A 26210-nucleotide genomic window follows, 5' to 3' on the forward strand; every position below is an offset into this window, starting at 1 on the left:
GAGGTCCTAGCATGCCCATTCTCTTTCTGTCCCTGCCTCTTTTTCTCTTTCAATAAATAAATAAACAAACTGTGTCTGGTTTGGATGTTATCCCAGCAATGTGAAGCGGTCTACAATAGTAACACATGTAATAGTACAACACAGAGAAAGTATTATTTTCAAAAAAATCAGTCCCCCTGTCCCTCAAATGTCTGCACTGCAGCCAGCCATGGTGACCAGCTCCTGTGTCTTAGTTTTCACAAGCTCCTCAAATAACCTGTGAAATCAGAACCGTCAGTGTGATAAGAACACGGGCTCTGGCTTCAAACAACAAAACCTTGGCAGCTGTACAACTTTAAATAACAGAGTTTTTCATCCACAAAGTGGAGGTGACAGTATCACCATTAGGTTGCTTTAATATTTTAATGAGGCAATACCCACGACAGAGGAGCATCAAGCTGGGCGAGGTGGTGCACACCTTTAATCCCAGCACTCAGGAGGCAGAAGTAAGAGGATCGCTGTCAGTTCAAAGCCACCCTGAGACTACATAGTGAATTCCAGGTCAGCCTGGGCCAGAGTGAGACCCTACTGAAAAACAAAAAAGCAAAACAAAAAAAAAGATAAGCTAAGATATAAAGCAACAAGACAGACCTGAAAGCCTAAATTCTTTCCACCACCTCAGAAGCCACAGGGAGAGATCATCTGAAAGTAAATGCTCTTCTGTCTCTTGGACCTGTGGCCACAGTACGTGGAAATGACACAGGTTCTGATTTCCCTTATTTCTTGTGTGATAGCAATTAATGGTAAAGCCAAGAAATCACCCTCTACCAACATACCACCCCACAAGTGTCACTGCTAGCAGCCAACTCGCTAGCTATGTTCACAACAGGAAAAAAAAATTAAAGTAACTATAGTCAATTATTATATATAAAAACACATTTTTTAAAACTGAGCAAATAAATGTCTACCAGAGAGGTCTTGGTATTTGACTACAACTGAAATTAAAAAGTGCATTTGGGGCTGGTTAAATGGCTTAGTGGTTAAGGTTTCTGCCTGCAAAGCCTAAGGACCCCGGTTCGATTTCCCAGGACCCACATAAGCCAGATGCACAAGGGGTCGTATACGTCTGGCGTTCATTTGCAGTGGCTAAAGGCCCTGGCACACGGATTCTCTCTTTTTCTCTACCTGCCTCTCACTCACATAAATAAATAAATAAATAAAAAATTTTTAAAAAAATAAAATTTCAATTAAAAAAAAAGTACATTTGGAAGCCAGGCGTGGTGTCACACAACCCCCAGCACTTAGAAGGCAGAAGTAGGAGGATCGCTGTGAGTTCAAAGCCACCCTGAGACTGACTACATACTGAATTCCAGGTCAGCCTGAGAGCTACAGTGAGACCCTACCTTGAAAACCAAAAAAAGTGCATCTGGGCTGCCAGGCTTAAAATGATCACAGAAACAAAACAAAATGATACTTTACAGATTCTTTGTTTTGGCTTTAACTTAAGTGAAGACTGATATGTATGTAGAGTAGAATAAACCTGCAGACAGATATGGTAAATCATATTGCTAACAAATCCAAAAAGGACCACCATTAATCCTCCTCTGAAGAATTTTTTTCTAGGCAAAAAATGTACCTTTGTTCACCCACAGTGAATCTTACAGCACAGTCTTTTATAGTAGGAAGAGAAAAGCAAAGGAACCAGGGGCTCCATGTGATAGGAAACATCTGATTAAAGCTATGCCAGGTCCTAATGAAATGCAAAGGCCACTGGGAACTGTCACTACAAATGCTACAGAGTGCTGTGATAAGAATGTTCAGTAAAAACTAAACACAAACTAGAAACCAAGTTCAATTAAGTAAAAATTTGTCAACACATGGAACATAATTCATAATGTACCTGGCCTTGACCCTTTTTAAGAATTCAGAGGTATTTTTTAAATCAACACAATAAGTTGTGTTTTACTTTGATAAATTAAAAAAAAACCTTCAATAATAAAAAAGTATACAAGTACTGATAACCCAATGAACTATCTTTGCAAATCTACTAAATCTAATAAATATGACTGATATGTACACCTATATCTTCCCATTACCTCCGTAAGGAAATAATAGAGCTTACCTTAATTCATCCTGTATTTCTCCTACCTGGTTCAATAAAATACTTAGTCGATCCCACCTCATATTTTTACATTCCTTATGGAAATCAAAGGCAATGTACCTATCAAAAGAAAACATATTCAGAAATCAGCAAAAGATTATTCATTTTTTTCTACTAATAATACCCTCTATAGATTGGTTTTCTTCTATGTCAAAACATACATAGTTCTAGAGCTTGCTTCACTCTGGGTTTATCACTATATACACATACCACCCTCTAATTCTCAGGAGGGCATATATATATAGACACATGCACAAAATACCTATATACACATATTTATTCTCACATATTACAACAGGGACCTATAGATCTAGAATAGAGAAGCACAGCAAATGTTAGCATTGCACTCAGGTATAGGCTGTAAAGAGATTCAATCCAATTAGACTACATAGTGAATTCCTGGCCAGCCTGGGCTACAATAAGATTGTACCTCAAAACACCAAAAAGTACAACTCTAAAATCCACCCTGCCCTTGAGAAGGGGAAAATCATAAAGCAAGCCCTAAAGGGCAAAGAAAAAGAGTACAGAGAACCTGACTTCGTATGTTCTACTTTTGCCCAAATTCCTGCCCAGGGGTCAAGACAAGTCAGAAGAAACAGGACACTTTGCTTGCATCTATAGAGTGAAAATGTGGAGAAAGCATTCATTCCTTTGCTCCAACAGACTGCAGAGACATCAATACAGTGTGAGCTTCTAGCATGTAACAGAGTCTAGCAACCCAAAAGTACATATTAGCCAATTACAGGGAGCAGAGCCAGCCTTTTTTTTTTTTTTTAATTTTTTATTTATTTATTTGAGAGCGACAGACAAAGAGAAAGACAGATAGAGGGAGAGAGAGAGAATGGGCGTGCCAGGGCTTCCAGCCTCTGCAAACGAACTCCAGACGCGTGCGCCCCCTTGTGCATCTGGCTAACGTGGGACCTGGGGAACCGAGCCTCGAACCAGGGTTCTTAGGCTTCACAGGCAAGCGCTTAACTGCTAAGCCATCTCTCCAGCCCAGAGCCAGCCTTTTTAAAAGCAACTTCAGGGCTTGAGAGATAGCTTAGTGGTTAAAGCACTTCCCTGTGAAAGCAAAGAATGCAGGTTTGATTCCCCAGTATCCATGTCAAGCCAGTTGCTCTTGCCTGCAAAGCCTAAGGATCCAGGTTCAATTCCCCAGGACCCACATAAGCCAGATGTACAAGGGGGTGCATGCATTTGGATTTTGTTTGCAGTGGCCAGAGGCCCTGATGCACTCATTCTCTCTCTCTCAAATAAAAAATTTAAAAAAAAATAAAAGCAACTTCAATTAAAGTGGCTATATAGCAGTTATTTTCAGTGCTCTGACCAGAAGTATTGGCTTTAGGCTTCTTTAAAAAATTTTTAACAAACTTTAATCCCAGCACTTGGGAGGCAGAGGTACGAGGATTGCCATGAGTTCAAGGCCACCCTGAGACTACAGTTAATTCCAGGTCAGCCTGGACCAGAGTGAGACCCTACCTTGAACCTCCCCCCCCAAAAAAAAAAACTTAAAAGTTTCAGTTCAATTAGGGATCAATTGTTATGAAGGTAGATTTCATGTTAAGCATTCTTTCTTTTAATTTTTTTATTTCCATTTGCTTTATTTATTTGAGAGTGGGAGACATAGAAAGGAAGGAATGAAGGAAGGAAGGAAGGAAGGAAGGTAGGGAGGGAAGGAGGGAGGAAAGGAGGGTGAGAGAGAATGGGCACACCAAGGCCTCCAGCCACTGAAAACGAATTCAAGATGCATGTGCCATCTTGTGCATCTGGCTTACGTGGGTAATTCAATGTGGGGATTCAAACCTGGGACCTTAGGCTTCTTAGGCAAGTGCCCTAACTGCTAAGCCATCTCTCCAGCCCCCAAGCATTCTTATCACAATAAAATTAAAGGGGGTAAGGCTGGAGAGATGGTTAAGGCTGTTACTTGCAAAGTCAAAGGACCTAGATTCAATTTCCCAGGAGATGTATGTAGAGTAGAATAAACCTGCAAATGGATATGATAAATCATATTGCTAACAAATCCAAAAAGGACCACGTGCCTTTGCAAGACTCTACTTCATGTAAGCCAGATGCACAAGGTGGTACATGCGTCTGGAGTTCATATTCAGTGGCTAGAGGCCCTAGCGTACCCATTCTTTCTCAAACTGCCTCTCTCCTTCTGCGTCTTTCTCTTAGATAAATGAATAAAAATAAAATGTTTTTTTCTTTTAATTAAAAGGGGTGAATCCATGTAGCAGGATACAAAACAAATAAACAGAAATCAGTAGCCTTCATATATGCTAACAACAAACACACAGAGATGAAATCAGAGTATCATTCCCATTCATAATTGCATTTAAAAAAATAAAGTATCTTGGAATAAACCTAACCAAGGAAGTAAAGAATCTCTACAATGAGAACTTTAAAACACTCATGCGAGAAATTGCAGAAGACACTAGAAAGTGGAGAAACATCCCTTGTTCCTGGATTGGAAGAATCAATATTGTGAAAATGGCAATCTTACCAAAAGCAATCTACACATTTAATGCAATCCCTATCAAAATTCCAAAAGCATTCTTCATGGAAATAGAAAAAACAATCCAAAAATTCATTTGGAATCACAAAAAACCTCGAATATCTAAAATAATACTGAGCAACAAAAATAAGGCTGGTGGTATCACCATACCTGATTTTAACCTATCCTACAGAGCCATAGTAACAAAAACAGCATGGTACTGGCATAAAAACAGACTTGTAGATCTGTGAAACAGGATAGAGGACCCAGATGTAAGCCCAAGTAGCTATAGCCACCTGATATTTGATAAAAATGCCCAAAATACTCATTGGAGAAAAGACAGCCTCTTCAGCAAATGGTGCTGGGAAAACTAGATATGTATCTGCAGAGGGATGAAAATAGATTCTTCTCTCTAGCCATGCACAAGAATTCAGTCCAAATGCATTAAAGACCTATTAACATCAAACCTGAAACTCTGAAACTGCTAGAGGAAAAAGTAGGGGAAACCCTTCAACATATTGGTCTTGGCAAAGACTTTCTGAATACAATCCCAATTGCTCAGGCAATTAAACCACAGATTAATCACGGGGACCTCATGAAATTACAAAGATTTTGCACTGCAAAAGACACAGTGAAAAAAGCAGAGGCAACCTACAGAATGGGAAAAAATCTTCACCAGCTATATATCTGATAGAGGATTAATATCTAGGATATACAAAGAACTCAATAAGTTAAATAATAAGGAATCAAACAAGCCAATCAAAATATGGGCTATGGAGCTAAATAGAGCATTCTCAAAGGAAGAAATACAAATGGCATATAAGCATCTAAAAAATGTTCTACATCACTAGTCATCAGGGAAATGCAGATTAAAACTACATTGAGATTCCATCTCACTCCTGTCAAGATTGTCCACCATCATAAAAACAAATGATCATAAATGTTGGCGGGGATGTGGAAAAAGAGGAACCCTTCTACACTGCTGGTGGGAATGCAATCTTGTCCGGCCATTGTGGAAATCAGTGCGGAGGTTCCTAAAACAGCTAGAGATTGATCTACCATATGACCCAGCTATAGCACTCCTAGGCATATATCCTAAGGACTCATCTCATTTCCTTGGAAGTACGTGCTCAACCATGTTTATTGCTGCTCAATTTATAGTAGCTGGGAAATGGAACCAGCCTAGATGTCCCTCAACTAATGAGTGGATAATGAAGATGTGGCACATTTATACAATGGAGTTCTACTTAGCGGTAAAGAAAAATGAAGTTATGAAATTTGCAGAAAAATGGATGGACCTGGAAAGGATTATACGAAGTGAGGTAACCCAGGCCCAGAAAGCCAAGCGCCACATGTTCTCTCTCATATGTGAATCCTAGCTACAGATGATTGGGCTTCTGCGTGAGAATGAAAATACTTAGTAGCAGAGGCCAGTAAGTTAACAAGGAGACATAAAGGGAAGAGAAAGGAAGGGAAGAGGGTACTTAATAGGTTGATATTGTATATATATAAGTACAATGATTGAGATGAGGAGGTAATATGATGGAGAATGGAATTTCAAAGGGGAAAGTGTGGGGGGGAGAGGGAGGGAATTTTTTTTATAATCATGGAAAGTGCTAATAAAAATTAAAAAATAATTAAAAGGGGTGAAATAAGCAAAAACAAAAAAATAAGCTACATAGGCTACTAGTATCTAAGTACATTTGGGATCTTAAGCTTATATCCTTGTTCTAATTCATATTTATATTTTCTGAGCATGTGTATTAGTTAATTTTGGCAATAAATTTTTAATTTATTTATTTGAGAGAGAGAGAGAGAGAGAAACAGGCAGATAGAAAGAATGAGCATGACAGGGCCTCTAGCCACAGCATATGAACTCCAGACACATGAGCCACCTTGTGCATCTGATTTACGTGAATCCTTAGGAATCAAACCTGGGTTCACTGACTTTGCAGAAAAGTGCCATAACTGCTAAGCCATCTCTCTAGCCCAATAAATTACTTTAAATATGTCTTTTCCTTCTGACCCCAGTAGCTGGCAGTTCTAGAAAGACAATTCATGTTGCACATTTAATTTTTTTTTCACCCAGTTTCCAAAACAGCAATTTTCCACTGTTAACTCTTCAGAAGTATGACCATGTGACTTTACTTTCTGGCCACTCATCAGTCCATTGCCTTTTTTTAAAATGCAAGACACACACAGAGAGAGAGAGAGCGCGCGAGAGAGAGACAGAGGGAGGGGGGAGGGAGGGAGAGAGGGAGGGAGGGAGTAAGTGAGGGAGGGAAGGTAAGAGAAATGGTGTGCCTTGCATCACCCCACATCTGGCTTACGTGGGACATGGAGAGTCGAACATGGGTCCCTAGGCTTTGCAGGCAAGTGCCTTAACTGCTAAGCCATCTCTCCAGCCCACTAGTCCATAACCTTAATGCACTCATAGTTACAAGTGGTTAAAAAGTACCAAGTCAATCAGCACAATATCTTGAAGACAAAAACAAATCACTCAACTTCAGACTTAAACCAACAATTTAACTTAAACCTACTATTTGTTATACTGTCTGGGGGTTATCAGAGAGTATAGAAAGGAAATAAATTGGCTTTGGGTTTCCCACTTTGGGGTAGTAGGTGTCCTCTACATTTCCCACATTCCCTAAAAGGATTAACGTTAGATTTTAATTTGTGCTTTAAGTTTTCAAAGTTAGTGATTGCTTAAAAACTCCATTTTCAAGCTGGGCATGGTGACACATTCCTTTAATCCTAGTACTTGAGAGGCAGAGGTAGGAGGACTGCCATGAGCTCAAGGCCACCCTGAGACTACATGGTGAATTCCAGATCAGCTTGGGCTAGAGCAAGACTCTACTTCAAAAAACCAAACACACACACAAACAAACCTCCACTTTTCTGGAGATAAGGCTGGAAGCCGAAGAATGACCATGGAAACCTTCTGAATCAGACTCTTAGGGTATATAGACAGCTCATCATGCTGAACTCCAACCCCAAACATTCAAATTTCTCAGGTCTGATGGCATAGGTTGTATTAAGTTCTACAAAGACTGTCAGACACAATGCTCTTAGTGAGGATTTCCCTTCTCTGAGTCTCCCAAAGTGTGTCTGGGTAATGAGCTAATGAATTTGCTAGTTTCTGAACTAGATAAGAATGTCTAGTTATTTCCCAAGATCTGTCATATTAATCATTTTGGGGATATGTTTGATTTCCCAAATAACTATTTTTCTCAAGTGCTCATTACCACTTCTTACCACAGTAAGTACCTTTTATCTCAGTTTCCATCTGTAGAGCTCCAAATGGGCTAACTCACTGCAACTGAGGTTTTAGGGTCCCCTGCCTTTTCAAAAAGACAGTGTCGGAAACTGCTGCTTAGTGTCTACCAAGCAGGAAAAGTGCTTCTCTAGATGAAGTCACCATCAGCCTAGTGCTAAACTGCTCTAGTTCATGACATTCAGGCCACAAAGACCACACCAAGCAATCATGAAGATCTAAAACGGATGACCTAATGAGTCAGTGCATCACAAAGCTTTGATGAAAGGACTTCAATCAAATTTAATTTAATCAAATTAAAGCTTGACTGCAAAGAAGTTACTCTGCAACATAAATTATGTCAAAGGTTTAGTTTCAATAATCAAGAAATAAAATAGTGCTCTATGTATACATATATGTAAATGCACGTATTACTTGAAAGGATCTGCAACACATTCCTTGTGAGGTACCTGATCATCCCACTTCCCAAGGAAGACACCATTGTTGCAAATGTCTGCTCAAGTGGCTTCTCTGAGCCCTTGTGGTTCACCTAAAAAATAAAACAAAACATAGCTTTTAGGTTATTTAATCAGAGTCAAAGACAACATGGAACCTCGAAGCTCTCACTCTGGCACAGAAATATAGAAAAAGAAAAGAAGAGGAAATTCTCTGAATCAATTTAACAGAACCAACTAAATGCCCATCAAGAAAGAGCCATTTTCCAAGCTGTAGAAAATCTCTTTGTCATTTTACCTGCACTCTTTTTCTTTTCCTTCTCCCCAAAGGGTGAGGATCATAAGGTTAGGGTGGGATGGAGAGATGGCTTAGCAGTTAAGCGCTTGCCTGTGAAGCTTAAGGACCCCGGTTCAAGGCTTGATTCCCCAGGACCCACGTTAGCCAGATGCACAAGGGGGTGCATGCATCTGTAGTTTGTTTGCAGTGGCTGGAAGCCCTGGCATGCCCATTCTTTCTCTCTACCTTTCTCTGTCTGCCGCTTTCAAATAAATAAAAAAATAAAAATAAACCAAAAAAAAAATTAAAAACAAAATAAGGTTAGGGCAACCAAGTTCTTAGTCCCCTATGTCAAAGCAAAAGAAACACACCAGACCCAATTTGCACATAACAGTTTACACCCAAAGAACTAATTCATCTCTGTTTTGTGAAATTGCATTTAGGTGGGAAAAACACTGCTGTCGACTACAACAGAAGTATTATAGGCTAATGGACACTTGAAGCAAAAGATTCTGGACTGGGACATATAACAGACCAAAGAAACCTTGGAGAAGCTAAATGACACTATTTAGGAAACAAAGACATTCAAAAGCAGCAGTGTATATGGAAGATTTCAAAAAGCAACCCACATTCCCAGGCAAGAAGCATGCCCAGAAAAATTCCAAGACTGTAAACCTTCACCTCCAACTACTCCTCAGCCCTGAAACAAATGACTGGATGGTGAAGGATGTAAACACAGCCAGTTTACAAAGAATGGGACACAGGGCTGGTTCTCTTGTTTTTTTAGTTTATTTTGCTATCTTGTCCTTTTCAATTCGGACAATTCAATAAAATCTGTCAAAACTTTAGCTGAACATACCAAAAGGAAGTCTTCAATATGCACACAAAGAAGACAGCAGAAGGACTTCAGAAGTCTCCAATCTAGTGGATGATACATCCATAAAAACCAAAACACCAAGACACAAAACAAAACACAGCAAACTCTGGGGAAAGGGAAGATTTACCACATTATAATAATCAAATGTACAATTAAAAAAAATCACAGTCATATAAACAGAAAAATATGGATCATCCAAAGGTAAAGTCTGATGGATCACAAATGTAGAAATTAAACATAATTCTAATCGCTGAATCAAAGAAGAAATTATAAGCAACAATAGAAAGTACATGAGACAAATGAATAATATAAAGTATCAAAACTTTGGAGATAAAATCAAAGCAGTGCTAAAGGACTCAAAGAAACCTGAAACTAATAGCCCAATTTTATACCTTAAGGAGCTAGGAAAAGCAAAGCCAAGTAAACCTAGAGATGGTAGAAGAAAAGGAATGATAATGATTAGAGTAGACAACACACACATTCATACACAAAGACTGAAGCAGAAATAAACAGTAAATCAACAGTGCATTACAAAAAAAAGTTGGTTCTCTGAAAAGATAAATAAAATTAACAGGTTTAGTTACAATAACCAAGAAAAAAATAAAAGACTCAAATACTAAAACCAAAGAATGATAACAAGGACATTATTAATAATTTTAAAGATATTTTTGAGATAGGGGAAAAAGAGGAAGACACGGAGAGAGAATGAATGAATGAATGAATTGAATGGATGGCCATGCCAGGAACTCCTGCCATTGTAAACAACTCCAAAAGGATGTGCAACTTTGCATATGTGGCTTTACACTGGTGCTGGGGAATTGAAACTGGGCCATCAGGCTTTGCAAATAAGTGTCTTTAATCACTAAACCATCTCTCCAGGCACAGTAATAATTTCTGAGAAATACAAAGGACCGTAAGAGAGCCGGGATTGGTGGTGCTCACCTTTTAAACCCAGCACTCACAAGGCAGAGGTAGATCTCTGTAAGTCTGAGGCCAGCCTGGGACTACAGAGTGAGTTCCAGGTCAACCTGGGCAAGAATGAGACCCTACCTCAAAAAAAAATTTTTTTTAAGGTGGGTTAGTTGTAACTATGAGCACTCATATATCCCCAGAGAATACTCATACATCCCCAAAAAGTATAGCCTTGAAATAAACAAATTTCTATGCAATCTATAAAAATTAAATCTTAAAGGAACAGGAAATGTGAACCGACAGCTGGGCATAGTAGCTCATACCTGTAATCCCAGCTCTTGGGAAACTGAGGCAAGAGTAGTGTTTAGAGGTCAAAACCAGCTGGAGCTAAAAAGTGAGACCATGTCTCAAAATAAATAAATTAATTAATTAAATAAAATAATAATAATTAAAGAGGGAAAGAAAAGAAAATCTGAATAGGGGGCTAGGGAGGGAGATGGCTTACTGGCTAAAGGTACTTGCTTATGAAGCCTGCCAGTCTGTGTTCAATTCCCCAGTACCTATCCAAACCTGATGCACAAAGTAGTTCACATGTCAGGAGTCTGCAGTGGCAAGGCCTGGCATGCAGGCAACTCTCTCCTCACCCCCTCTCCCTTACTCCATCTATTTCTCTCTAAAATTAATAAAGAAAGATTGAAAAAAAACTGAATAGACCAGTAACTAGGAAGGAGACTGAATTAGTGTTGAAAGGCTTCACAACAAGGCCTGGAACAAATGGCTTCATTGATGAATTTCACCAAATGTTTAAGGATTTAAAGAAGAATTAAAGCCACACTTCCTTAAACTCTTAAAAAACAAACAAACAAACAAAACAAAAAACCCAGCCACCATCATGAAAACAAATGATCATAAATGTTGGCGGGGATGTGGAAAAAGAGGAACCCTTCTACACTGCTGGTGGGAATGCAATCTGGTCCAGCCATTGTGGAAATCAGTGTGGAGGTTCCTAAAACAGCTAAAGATTGATCTACCATATGACCCAGCTATAGCACTCCTAGGCATATATCCTAAGGACTCATCTCATTTCCTTGGAAGTACGTGCTCAACCATGTTTATTGCTGCTCAATTTATAATAGCTGGGAAATGGAACCAGCCTAGATGTCCCTCAACTGGTGAGTGGATAATGAAGATGTGGCACATTTATACAATGGAGTTCTACTTAGCAGTAAAGAAAAATGAAGTTATGAAATTTGCAGAAAAATGGATGGACCTGGAAAGGATTATACGAAGTGAGGTAACCCAGGCCCAGAAAGCCAAGCGCCACATGTTCTCTCTCATATGTGGATCCTAGCTACAGATGATTGGGCTTCTGCATGAGAAGGAAAATACTTAGTAGCAAAGGCCAGAAGGTTAAAAAGGAGATATAAAGGGAAGAGAAAGGAAGGGAGGAGGGTACTTAATAGGTTGATATTTATATATGTAAGTACAATGATTGAGATGGGGAGGTAATATGATGGAGAATGGAATTTCAAAGGGGAAAGTGGGGGGAGAGGGAATTACCATGGGATGTTTTTTATAATCATGGAAAATGCTAATAAAAATTAAAAAAAAAGACAAACCCAGAAGCAGTAATGCTTTCTACCTCATAAGGTAGAAATAGCCCATCAACACATGAATAGGTAAACAAAACGTCGTGTATACCTACAACAAGGTTATTACTCAGTCTCCAAAAGAAATGTAATTCTGATATACATGGATTAACCATTAAAATATTATTCTGGGGGCTGGAGAGATGGCTTAGCAGTTAAACACTTGCCTGTGAAGCCTAAGGACCCCAGTTTGAGGCTCGTTTCCCCAGGACCCACGTTAGCCAGATGCACAAGGGGGCACACGCATCTGGAGTTCCTTTGCAGTGGCTAGAAGCCCTGGAACGCCCATTCTCTCTCTCTCTCTCTCTGCCTCTTTCTCTCTCTGTCTGTCGCTCTCAAATAAATAAAAATGAACAAAAAAATTAAAAAAATATTATTCTGGACTAGAGAGATGACTCAGCAGTTAAGGTGCTTGCCTACAAACACTAAAGACTTGGGTTTAATTCCCCAGGATCTACATAAGCCAGATATACCAAATGGAGCATGCATATGGAGTTCATTTGCAATGGATAGAGGCCTTGGTGCACCTATACTCTGTCTCTCTCTGCTTTTAAATGAAATAAATAACATATTTTAAGTGAAATAAAACACAGAGGAGAAAATTTTGTATTATTCTACTCATATAGAGAACATAAAATAGCCAAATTCTGAAATACTAAGAGGAAAAAGAATTACCAAAGGCCAGGGGAAGGTGGAAGAAGGAAGCTATTGTTGAACAGGTTTAGAGCTTCTGAATGGTGTGATGGTTACACATTATGAAATAATGTCACTGGATTGTATACTTCAGAAAGTTTAAAATAGCAAGAAGGCTGGGCATGGTGGCTCACGCCTTTAATCCCAGCACTTGAGAGGCAGAGGTAGGAGGACTGCCATGAGTTAAGAACACCATGAGGCTACATAGTGAATTCCAGGTCAGCCTGGGCTATATTAAGACTTTACCTCAAAAAAACCTAAAAATAAATAAACTAGCAAGTATTCTATTAATTTTAACAAAGTCCACCTCCCCAAGAAACATTCAAGATACCTACCAGATTGATTATGACTTGTTTTCCATAAATAATTACTTGTGAATCAAAATGCCTTTGGAAACCATCCATCTAGACAGGGAAAAAGATAAATCCTTTAGCATACCATAGAAAATATATTATTCTTTAAAACACCTCCTTAAATATCAGATTTCTGTACTCAAGGGGATGATGTCAGAACGGTGATTAAATATCAAGTGGTTAAGTAGTCATTATAAGCCCTGTTACTCTGTGCTGTAGATGGTTCTCTCAATTCTGACTACAACTATAATAGAACACACTAGATAGGTCATTAGCAAATCTCACTGAGCTCTCAAGTTTCTATCTTCACTAACAGCCTTCTCCCCCACATCTGTAATGTACCAGAGAAGGGAAACAAATATAGGCTACATATGCAAATCAAAATGCCACTTAGGTTCTATTAACCAATGAAACAGCAGGATAATACACACGTGATTTGCTACTTTGTTGATCTGTGGCAGTGGTTTGTACTTGAGATTCGGTCTTTGTGACCAGAAAACAGGTATTGATCCTCGGGTCTACAAAAGAGGGAGAAATGTGAAAAGAAAGCACACAAACTTGTTTTTCTCAATTTACTTACTGTAAGCAGTACAGACATTAATAAGTTTACAAAGGAAAAAAATAATACAATCTACTTTAAAGTTCCTATTTTATGAAAATACTTAATACAATCTCTAATTAATAAAAATAATATAATCTTTAAAGTTCTGATTTTATGGAAATACATAAAAGCTAGGGGAGGACCTTTTCTCTCCTAAATTTTATATATACATATATATATACTATATGTGTATATATAAGTATTTATGTGTACTACATGTATACTATATATGCATAATATATGTGCATATTTTATGTATATGTATATATACGTATATATATGTATCACTTGAGTTGGAAACAGTTCTACATTTATCCTAAGTTCTAAATCAATTTATCCACAGGTAAAAGTTAGCAAATTATGTCTAAACTGCTCTCCTTATTCTCTTATGAACATATGAATCTGTTTAGCTACTCAGGAGCAGGACATACAACTATACACACCATTGGTAACCAGATGAGCAGAGCCACTTCTCAGTGAAGGGTAAGGTAGGTAAAACCAAGTACAAGCTGTCAACTTTTCCTGTCATCATCACTCTAGGAAGGTCAAAGGACTAAACAGCTAAGTGGCTAAATTTCCATAACCCTTACCCACCCTCTCTTCCTTTAGATATTTAAGTTAGGGAAAGAAAATGTCAGTAGGACAACTAGAGATGAGACATTTTTTTACTATGTGAACTTTTCTACACTGTACACAAAGATATTACTAAGAAAGAAGGGCAAGAAGTTAAGCCTGGTGGTGCATACATATAATCCCAGTGCTTAAGATGTAGAGGAGAATCAGGAGTTCAAAATCAGCTATGGAAGCACAGCAAGTAAAAGGCCAGTCTGTGCTACATGATACCTTGTCTCAGAAAATAAAAAACTGGAGCCAGGCGTGGTGGCACATGTCATTAATCCTGGCACTCGGGAGGCAGAGGTAGGAGGATTGCTGTGAGTTCGAAGCCACCCAGAGACCACAGTGTGAATTCCAGGTCAGCCTGAGCTACAGTGAGACTCTACCTAAAAAAAAAAAAAAAAAAGAAATCAAAAACCTAGGCTAGAGAGATGGTTTAGGAGTGGAGTATGCTTCCAGGGCAAGCATGAGAGTCTAAGGAAATTAGTGTTAGGGTAACCTCCAAGTTACCTCTAGAAACCACATACACAGCAGGGAATGACCACATATACCTATTATCCCAGTCCCACAGGAACTACCAGAGCTAATGAAAATATAGTAAGATCCAAAAAAAATAAAAGACTCTAGAATGGGTGGAAGAAAGGCAGGCACACTTAATCCCAGCTCTTGGGAAGCAGAGGTAGATAGACTGCCCTGAGTTCAACACCACCCTGAAACTACATAGTGAATTCCAGGTCAGCCTGGGCTAGAGTGAGACCCTACCTTGAACACCCCCCCCCCAAAAAAAAGAATGGGTGGAAGAGCAATGCTCTGGCAGCTGCAGACAATCCTACGAGGCACCACAAAGACACATACATACACCACATATGCAACACACAAAAGCAAATATAAATAAATGAAAACACACCAAAGACCAAAGTAAAAAGGAGAAAAAGGGGAAAGAAAAGAAGGAAAATTTAACAACGCAACAGAAAAGCATGATAGAGCAGAGAAGACTAACTGGCCAGCTGACGAGCAGAGGGGCATTGTTAACGTGGACTTGCCTGCACAAATGAAGACTTGTTCCCATTGTAGTGCACAATTTGCTCTGTTTCCACAAAGTTGGCTGCATGGCCTTCAGAATCAATCCCTAAAAAATCATTAAAAAATTAAGAATTGATTACATTTAGGGCTGGAGGGATGGCTTAGTGGTTAAAGCATTTGCCTGAAAAGCCAAAGGACCCAGGTTCAATTCCTCAGCACCTAGAGTTCATTTGCAGTGGCTGGAGGCCCTGGTGTGACCATTTTTTTTTCTCTCTCTCTTTCTCTCTAAACATTTAATGAAATCCCCATCAAAATTCCAATGGCATTCTTCATAGAAATAGAAAAAACAATCCAAACACTCATTTGGAATCACAAAAAATCTCAAATATCTAAAACAATACTGAGCAACAAAAATAAGGCTGGTGGTATCACCATACCTGATTTTAACCTATACTACAGAGCCATAGTAACAAAAACAGCATGGTACTGGCACACAAGCAAACCTGTAGATCTATGGAACAAAATAGAGGACCCAGATATAAGTCCAGATAGCTATAGCCACCTGATATTTGATAAAAATGCCAAAAATACTCATTGGAGAAAAGACAGCCTCTTCAGGAAATGGTGCTGGGAAAACTGGATATTTGTAGAAGGATGAAGATAGATTCTTCTCTCTCTCCATGTACAAGAATTAATTCCAAATGGATTAAAGACTTTAACATCAGACCCGGAATTTTGAAACTGTTAGAGGAAAAAGTAGGGGAAACCCTTCAACATATTGGTTTTGGCAAAGACTTTGTAAATATAACCCCAGTTACTCAGGCAATACAACTACAGATTAACTGCTGGGACCTCAGGAAATTACAAAGAGTTTGTATAGCAAAGGACACTGAATAAAGCAAAGAGGCAACCTACAGAATGGGAAAAAAAATCTTTGCCAGCTATACATCTGACAAAGGGTTAATATCTAGGATAAAAAATTATAAGGTATCAAACAAGCCAATTAAAAAATGGGCTGTGAGCCGGGCATGGCGGCGCACACCTTTATTCCCAGCTGTCAGGAGGCAGAGGTAGGAGGATCGCTGTGAGTTCGAGGCCACCCTGAGACTCCATAGTGAATTCCAGGTCAGCCTGGGCTAGAGTGAGACCCTACCTCAAAAAAAAAAAAAAAAAAAAAGGCTGTGGAACTAAATAGGGAGTTCTCAAAAGAAGAACCATGGATGGCTTATAAGCATCTAAAAAAAATGTTCAACATCCCTAGTCAGCAGGGAAATGAAGATTGAAACTACATTGAGATTCTATCTCACTACTGTCAGATTGGCTACCAACATGAAAACAAATACCCATAAATGCTGGCAAGGATGTAGAAAAAGAGGAACCCTTCTACACTGTTGATGGAAATGCAATCTGGTCCAGCTACTGTGGAAATCAGTGTGGAGGTTCCTCAGACAGCTAAAAATAGATCTACCATATGACCCAGGTACAGCACTCCTAGGCATATAACCTAAAGACTCATCTCATTGCCACTCAATTCACAGTAGCAGAACCAGCCTAGATGTCCCTCAACTGATGAGTGGATAATGAAGATATGGTACATCTATATAATGGAGTTCTAAACAGTGATAAACAAAATTGATGTTATGAAATTTGCAGGAAAATGGATGGATCTGGAAAGGACTACACTAAGTGAGGTAACCCAGGCCCAGAAAGCCAAACGTCACACGTTCTCTCTCATATGTGGATCCTAGCTACAGATGACTGGATTTCTGTGTGAGTAGGAAGAAAACTCAGTAGCAAAGGCTAGTAAGCTAGAAAAGATATAAAAGGAAGAGAAAGGGAAAGAAGGGAGTACTTAATAGGATGATATTGTATATATGTATTGTATATATGTAAGTAACTGCATGTATGTAAGTAGAAGAATAGATTAAGAGGAGTGAAGAGGCCCAAGTGAGGTCAGAGGAAGAGACTGAGTAAAGGAAAGGTGGAGAGAGAGCTAATCAAATCTAAGAGAACATAAATAAATCATATGAAAACCTACTTTTTTGAACAATGCAATACTCAGGAGCCATAGATTGTTGCTAGAAAAATTTCAGTGTCAGGGATGGGATACCTTCCAATGAGTTGTTGGCCAGGGAGTTCCCTCATGCCCCCAAAACATTACAGGCCACTGTCGAGGTCCTTGGTTTCCCACCAGCAATAGATGGTAAGACCCTATTGCTGAAGACTCCACATACTTGGGCTGCAAGGCCACTGAAAAATCCTGATGGAACTGAGCTGATAACCTCTTCAATGTAGACCAGCTGGAAGAAGCCATTCTGCATGCAGGTCAATGGGAGAAAGAGAAATCACTAGTGAAGATACTCAACACTGGACACTACAAGCCTTATATTTGGCCTGCCAGGCCAAATGAGGCAATGAGTCCAATAGTGGCATGTCTGTGATGGTGGAAACCAACTGCCCTCTAATTGGACTGGAGGCCCACTCCATGGGAGGGAACACATCCCTGATACTGAAAACTTAAAACAGGGGTAGTCATGAGCCCTAAGGGGGTAACGTCTGCTGCTGTCTAGCTAAATGTATACATACTATGCTTATCAAACTGCCCAGTAAGCACTTTGCTTAATGTTCATACCCATAGATAAATACTACTCTCACTTTTGGTAGAGAATCTTCTCTTTTCAGATGGCAATGACCTTGGGATGACTCAGAAGGCATCATGGGGCTGGAAAGAAGTGACAGAAGTGCTCAGCACTGCAATATCTCTGTCACTCCTTTCAAGGCTCAGGATCTATTGCGGAAGAGGTGGTGGATAGAATGTAAGAGCCAAAGGAAGGGTAGGACTCCTTAAAACATGCTCCCCCCAGACTCAAAATGGCCTGGATATCCATGACTTCACAGTGCCTGACACTACCTACACAAGAACATCATAACAGGAGGTAAAGATCATGACATCAAAATAAGAGACTTATTGAGAGTAGGAGGGGATATGATAGAAAATAGTTTCAAAGGGGAAAGTGGGGAGAGAGAGGGCATTACCATGGGATATTGTTTACAATCATGGAAGATGTTAATAAAAATAAATAAGTAACTAAATAAAATATTTTTTTAAAAGAATTAATTATATTTAGGGTCTAGGGAGATGGCTCAGCAGTTAAAGGCACTTGCTTACAAAGTCTGCCAGTCCAGGTTCAATTCCCCAATATCCACATAAGCCAGATGTACAAAATGATGCGTATGTCTGGAGTTTGTTAGCAATGACAAATGCCCTGGCTCTGTCTCACTCTTTTTCTTTAACTCTCACTCTCTCCATGCAAGTAAATATTTAATAATACATACATATGGGGCTGGAGAGATGGCTTAGTGGTTAAGGCACTTGCCTACAAAGTCAAAGGACCTGGGTTTGATTTCCCAGTACCTGGGTAATAGCAGATGCACAAGGTAGTGCTTACATCTGGAGTTCGTTTACAGTTGCTAAAGGCTCTGGCGCACCTATAGTCTCTATATATCTACTTCTTTCTCTCAAATAAATAAATAAATAAATATTTTTTTAAATACATACATATAAAATCTTTTTCAAACTGAAATTGTGAAGCCAAATGTCGAGCTGCATACATACAAAGAAAACAAAATTGTAAGAGAAAATACTGCTAATATAAGGTGTGGTTACTGAATACTACACTGTTCAACTGTACCTTCAGACACCCAACAAACATGTAGCTGCTCTTAGAAAAGTTAAGCAACAGCCCATGGTGTCACATTAACACATCTAAAACAATTACAGTACCTGAAGAAAGCACAGAAGACCTACTAATTATTACAACAAGAGGACAAAAATATTTAGAACCACCAAATAGCAATAAATAGAAAAGTTTACAATCACCACAGACAGCATTAATCAATGGTAGATATGCCCAATACTGAACCATACTGGCATCAGATAACTCTTACCTCTTACATAATAGCGCACACCAGCTCTGAAACAACTCCTCCTGGAAATGAGAATCCAATCAAAGTACTTTCCATTAATAGAACATGAGTGCATGGTGATAACTTAACCACGTTAAGAAAAATATAATGAAATATCTGTTATTTCTAGATTAATTTGTATCTATGCTACTAAGAATTGTCTTCAATGGAACTGAGGAAATGGCTAAGTGGTTAAAGGTGCTTGCTTGTAAAGTCTGCTGGCCGGGTTTTGATTCCCCAGTGCTCACATAAAAGCTAGATGCATGAACTGGCACATACATCTGGAGTTTGGTTACAATGGTTGGACACCCTGGTGTACCCATTCCATCTCTCTCTAGATCTCTCCCTTCTCTCAAATAAACACATTTTTAAAAAAGAATTGTCTTCAAGAGAAAAAAAGTATACAAATCTTTCTAGTTCAATCTTTATTACTTTCATAACTTGTTATCTCTACAATAACAGAAGAACAGAATTCTCATAGTGTTTCAATTTAAATGTTTGCCTTTCCTAGACATCTTCAACCACTTTCTAAAAGTAAAGAATTACATATTAATAACATCAGCACCTATCCTGCTCTGAACAAACAAAAGAAATTTAAAATAAACTAACCTTCAAATAAAAAAATGGAAAAAAGGCACTGTGCCTGCCGCCCAGAGCTGTGGGAATCTTGCCTGTCCATCACTCCGCTGCCTGCCTCTGTGGCTGGGTATTTGTCACAGCCTTTTGTAAGATCACCAGGGGTGCTTACTATACAAGTACGAGCCTAACTGCTTTTCATAGTGTCTCTGAGGTAACTGACTTATTTGTCATTCCCTGGTACCCAGTACCCTTTGCAAGGTCTCTGTGGTCTGTCTTATGATTTTTTTAAGAGTTTTGTCTCTCTGATTAAAAAAAGGAAAAAAGGGAACTGGGAGATAGCTTAGCAGTTGAAGGTGCTTACTTGAGAAGCCTGACATGGGTTCTATTCCCCAATACCCATGTAAAGCTAGATGCAGAGTAGCACACACATTGGAGTTTGTTTGCACACTCCCATTCACTCTCTCAAATTAATAAACTTTTTAAAAAATGTCTAAAGAAATGGGGAAAAAGGCAATAGGAGCTAAGGATATAGGTTGATTTGTGGTGTTTGCCTCATATGCATGAGGCCCTGGTTTGATTCCCCAGCACTGAAATAAGTAAATAATTTAAAACTAAAATAAATTTTAAAAAGCAGGCTACTACAGGTAAAGAAAAAGTAAAAATCTCCAAGACATATCACTTAAAATGTCATATAAGCCGGTCATGGTGGCACATGCTTTTAATCCCAGCACTGGGGAGGCAGAGGCAGGAGGATCACCATGAGTTCAAGGCCACCCAGAGACTACATAGTGAATTACATTTCAGCCTGAGCTAGAGTAAGACCCTATCTTGAAAAACCGAAATATATATACATACGTATATATATCATATATACCATGGGCCAGGGAACTTTGCAGAAAAGGAAGCAAAAAAACCATAAGGAGGGAAAAAGACATTGCCTCCCCTACAAGGACTGACTGCTGTTCTCACAACTCATAACCCACAACCCCATGGTGAATAGCAGCAATCCCTCTGAAGAAGGCCCTCAGTGGAGTAGGGGCAGAGAGGAGGGAAATGATGGTACCGACATATGATGTATCCATACAGTTTCTACTTAACTACAAGTTATATATATGTAACATTTAATCTAGCCACAATAGTTGGTAAACATATGAAGATTTATAGAACAAACTGTATCAATCTAGAAATACAAAATTAACTATGTCTTCCCTACCAAAAAACAAACCTAAACATGGAAAATTTTCAGTGTAAGAGTACTCCTCCTAGGCTGGAGACAGAGCTCATTTGGTAGAATGCTTGCCCAGCAAGCACTAGGCTCTGTTCCCAGCACTTCATAAAATCAGGCATGGTGATACACCCCTGTAATCCTGGCACTTGGATAATCGAAAGTTCAAGGCCATCCACTGCTACATAGTGAGTTTGAGGCCAATTTTTAGGCTACAGGAGACCCTGTCTCAAAATATCCCCAAACCTTTTCTTTTCTTTAGTACCATTCACTGAATTCTAAATTACAACTAATTAGTGTGGTAAACTCTGCCAAGTATGTTTATCCGAAATAAAAATTTGGGGCTGGGAAGAAGGCACTCACTTGCTAAGCCTGCAGGCTGGGTTCAATTCACCAGCATCCATGTAAGGCTAGATGTACAGTGTAGCTCATACGTTTGAAGTTGGGTCCCACCCCTTAGATGTATGCAACAGTATGCATGATTTTTATGAATTTAAAGCATAGCATTTTTAAAAATATTTTACTTTTATTTATTTATTTGTGAGAAAGACAATGGGTGCACCAGGGCCTCTAGCCACTGCAAATGAATTCCAGATGCGTGCTTTACCTCGTGCACCTGACTTAGGTGGGTCCTGGGGAAATGAACCATGGTCTTTTGGCTTTGCAGGCAAACACCTTAACTGCTAAGCCATCTCTCCAGCCCTGGAGTTCATTTATAGTAGCAAGTGGTCCTGGCACACCCATATTCTCATATTCATTCTCATTCTCTCTCCCCCCATATTCCCAGAAAATAAATAAAAGTAATTTTTAATAGAAACTTTTACACATAAGCCCCACCCATCCAACAGCACCTCAAAACCACTCTTCCACATTGCTTTATTACTGCCAAGAAGGGACCACAGTCCATTCCCTCCATCATTCCTTATTATTTCAGTTTTGTCACTCAACAATCTACTTGGTCTGCACGCAGGGAATTATGCTGTGGATATCCTTGTGGAATGTGTTCCTGAGGTTCACTCATTGCTGTGGCTGTTTAATAGTCCTCTGTATGAACATATAGCAGTTTTTTTGTGGAGGAGTGGCAGCGGTGACTGACAAGTCTTGCTATTACAGCCCAGGCTGGTCTCCAACTGTCAATCCTCCTGCTGCAGTCTACATAGTACTGGGATTACTGATGTGTGCCAGCACACCTGGCAGGATATGCTAGTTTACTTGTCCACTCTGCTGCTGACAGATCTCTAAGTTTTTTTTTTTTTTCTTTTTCTTTATTCTATCATGGGCATGTGGAAATGGTCTAGAGGAGCAGTGCTTTCTAGATTATAATACAGTCATCATCTCAGCCTTGTTATGTTGGCTTCTCATGGTTACCAGCTCTTGATACAGTCCTTTCAGTTTTCATGTACATAGGATTGGTAGGCTATTAGAAGGACAGCAGACTTGTTCTATTGTTTCACTGGCCATTCCTTTTTTCTTTCTCTATCTGTTTGCATTTGCCATGTGGTTATTACTTTCTGAATGCAACACTTTTTCTCACTATACTTACCTGATGCATCCATCATAGAGCATGGCAGGAACCTGTGAGCCTATCATCCCAGAACAGTACCTGTTCTACCTGTGCCTACCTCAGTCCAGCCAACAGAGTTCTTGTCAGAAGTAAGAACTTTTATTTTAAATAAGTTTGTGGGCTTTTAGTTTCAGTTCCTTATAACTACAACTTTTAAAAAACACAGCTTGCTTTTGAATATATGAAAACACCATCACATTGTAACCTTCTAAGCTTTTTTTTTTTTTCTCCTTGCACATTCCCAAGTTCACCCTTCTACTGCATAAGCCAAGTGTGTGTGCAATCTCTAAGGAGAGGCCACATAAGAATATATATATACTTTAATTCTTCCACTGATTTGTGGGATTCACTGTTTGGCTCTAACATGTTACTGTGAACTTTTTTTTTTTCCTTGGTTTTTTTTTTTTTTTTTGGGGGGGGATAATTTCTTCTTCTTTTTTTTTAATTTAATTTATTAGTTTTCTTTTCAGTAAATACAGGCAGTTTGGTACCATTATTTAGGCTCATCTGTGATCTACCCCCTCCCATTAGACCCTCCTTGTTATTGAAAATGGGTCGTGCATTGTGGAGTTAGCCCCCAGTTATTAGTATGATAAATGTCTCTGAAAATCATGACCCAACATGTAACTCTGACATTCTTTCCGCCCCCTCTTCCGCAAGATTTCCCTGAGCCATGTTGGGTTCATTTTTGGTCTGCTTCAGTGCTGAGGTGTTGGGGGCCTCTGAGGCTCTGGCTCTCTGATTTGGTAGGAGTTGCTTTTTCTCTGCATTGATCTCCTTCCCCTTTGTGCTGGTATCCAGTTCACAGGAAAACATCACCCTTGCTTATTTCGCCAGTTGTCCTTAGTTTCAGTTGGGCCCCTTCTGAGGTATGTTGGGGCAGCTCTCTTCTTAGGATCTGCATCTATCTTTTTTTCCCTCGTTGTTTGTAGTGCAGCTAGGCGGTCGCCATCTTGACCGGAAACAAAAAAGTTTTCCTTGGTTTTTTGAAGTAGGGTTTCGCTCTAGCTCAGGCTGACCTGGAATTCATTATGTAGTCTTAGAGTGGCCTCGACTCATAGCAATCTTCCTGCCTCTGCCTCCCGAGTGCTGGGATTAAAGGCGTGTGCCACCATACCCAGCTTTGAGCATTCTTTTAAATGTTTCTTGGTATTTGTGCACTGGGAATACATGCAAGAAATTTTGGCAAAATCACAAGAGATTTCCACAAACAATTTCCAAGATGGTAATATTGAATGACAACAGCACTCTGAACTGCTTGATTTCCTACTCCCTGTGTCAGACTTAACAAATGGCTCCTTGAACTCCCAATTCACTTTCCTTTGAAATCCACAGCAGCAGCAAAGCTTCTATGTCAGTATCATTTCAGTTAGTTGCCCAAATTAACAATTTTGAGTCATGGCACAGAGATAAGTTACATATGAACTTGCTCTTAAGAGAGAGAACTCTTTGTAGAAAAATACACACAGTTCCAAGAGCCACTGTTCAACCACGACCTAAGACAGGGTGGAATAACCCTGATAGGCTAACAAAACTACTAAAGACAGACCATGGTTTACATAAAAACCGAAAAATGTTTTAGCTATACCAAGACTATACAAGGGCTACTATAAAGGCTGTTGACTAAAGATGACAGTTTTCCTGGCTACTCGGCCCAGCTAGAGAAACAAAATTTAAAAATCCAAAGACTAAGCCGGGCATGGTGGCGCACGCCTTTAATCCCAGCACTTGGGAGGCAGAGGTAGGTGGATCGCCGTGAGTTCGAGGCCACCCTGAGACTACATAGTGAGTTCCAGGTCAGCCTGGACTAGAGTGAGACCCTACCTTGAAAAAAAAAAAATCCAAAGACTCTATCAAACTTAACAAAAGTTTGATATTTACTTAATGGCTGTTAAGTTTACATTATTCTAGTCTCCCCTTACTATGTCTTATACCAATTAAAAATGTTTACTCTGTACCTTTACATGTTAAATATATTTAACTTGTTTAATTTTATAAAACTCACCACTAAAAGACAATCTTAAACCTATGGTAAGACTTAAGTTGGTAAAAATTGTGGGGACCTGTAAAATTGCACAAAGTACAATTTACAATGTAAGATAGTTTTAAATCTATTGGAGGCCATTGACAAAATGTAGTAGTTTAAATAAATGCCCCTCCCCCACTAGATTCAAGATTTCATTAAAACTTATTGGATTCTAGCCACCTGTCTAGAAAAGGTGTCACTAGATAGATCTTAGGGTCCAGCCCTAAGGTGTGATGGTAGATTTAAAATTCCAATACAAAAATAAGCAAAATGCCTAGAGTTCCTAAAGTATGCTTGTTTGTGGTGTGGTTTTAGAAATTTGGCTTGTTGCTTCTTTCTCTTGACTTGGACCTGTAAAAACAGGCCAGCTTATTCCTCCCATTGTAAAACTTCCTCTGGATTTGTAAACTTCAATAAATATCCGTTCCTCCATAACTGTGCCTGGTTTAAAGGTTCATCTCAGTGACAAAAAGCTGTCTATCACAAGCAGTAAGGTTCACTTTACTTTTGTGTTTTGCTGCTACAAGCAATGTCCAAAATAGGCAAGATTGCAGTACACATATTCCTTTTCTTTCAGCCATCAGCCCACATCTTGGGCAAAACAAAATTTAGTCATAACCATAAAAGTGAGGGGGTTCATTTTTTAGCAATAATTCCTGCTAATTCTAAAATACTCATTTCACATCAGGTTTGAGACTCTTCACATCTGCATTATAATAAAATTTAAGGAAAAAGTGCTAGAAATTAAGGAGCAATATCAGGTAAGGATACAGCCATGTAACACTGGAAGAGCAAACCGGTGGACCTGAAATGAAGATATACAGTGTATTTAGACTCAACATACCTTAAATAAAACCAGCACCATTGTGTTATACACAAGCAGGTAATATACAAAATAGCCAGATAGTGAACTTATAGTGACTTTGAATTCTATAATGTCTCATTAAGTACATATGATCGCTGGGCTTGAATAGTCACAGCTTTGCAACCCTGATAAAACATTAAGCTGTAGAATGTTTACAACTACTTGTCTTGGAAAAGACCATCCACAGTAATGGTTTTCAGCTTCAACTTTTCGTTGTTTTTAATCAAACCTTAGCAAATGGCAAAATGCAAAGCATTTACACAAATCTATTTCCCTGGATTGATAAATTATGTCTTCCCAGTTGGACCTCCTTCTCATACCTCATCTATGTAGTAAGGATAAAGGCTGGTGGTATGAGCAAGTCTTCCCTGGTGACTGAGGGGGATCAAACAGATCCAGAAAGACTTTTCTAAAACTCTTCATCAGGCCTGGGGACTTAGCTCTCCATTATTCATGCAGTATACACTTTTGCTTTCTTAAAGAAGTTTTTATCCATAAGGCTTCCAAGCTATTATGGTTTGGGTTCTTAATGTCCCTAAGAAGGTTGTGTTTAAAGGTTTGGTGATCAGCTTATGAAGCTATTAGATGGTAGTGAGATCTTCAGGAAGTGAGCCAAGTAGAAAGGGGAAAGACCATTAAAGGT

At 39.1% G+C, this 26210-nt stretch overlaps 1 protein-coding gene across 2 annotated transcripts in view; it reads right to left on the reverse strand.

Moving 5' to 3' along the window:
- The window catches only part of Sacm1l (SAC1 like phosphatidylinositide phosphatase), a 75905-nt gene that overhangs the window by 19869 nt on the left and 29826 nt on the right, over positions 1 to 26210 (reverse strand). For both annotated transcript variants that reach the window (XM_004662140.2, XM_045136534.1), the window contains 7 exons: positions 25474 to 25507; positions 19291 to 19392; positions 15363 to 15448; positions 13535 to 13621; positions 13086 to 13154; positions 8358 to 8437; positions 2102 to 2200 (listed from right to left, as the gene is read on the reverse strand). In XM_004662140.2, the coding sequence (XP_004662197.1) occupies positions 2102 to 2200; positions 8358 to 8437; positions 13086 to 13154; positions 13535 to 13621; positions 15363 to 15448; positions 19291 to 19392; positions 25474 to 25507 (557 nt within the window). The remainder of the gene's footprint in view (positions 1 to 2101; positions 2201 to 8357; positions 8438 to 13085; positions 13155 to 13534; positions 13622 to 15362; positions 15449 to 19290; positions 19393 to 25473; positions 25508 to 26210) is intronic.

Source organism: Jaculus jaculus, chromosome 17 (assembly GCF_020740685.1).
Source record: "Jaculus jaculus isolate mJacJac1 chromosome 17, mJacJac1.mat.Y.cur, whole genome shotgun sequence".
Taxonomy (NCBI): Eukaryota; Metazoa; Chordata; class Mammalia; order Rodentia; family Dipodidae; genus Jaculus; species Jaculus jaculus.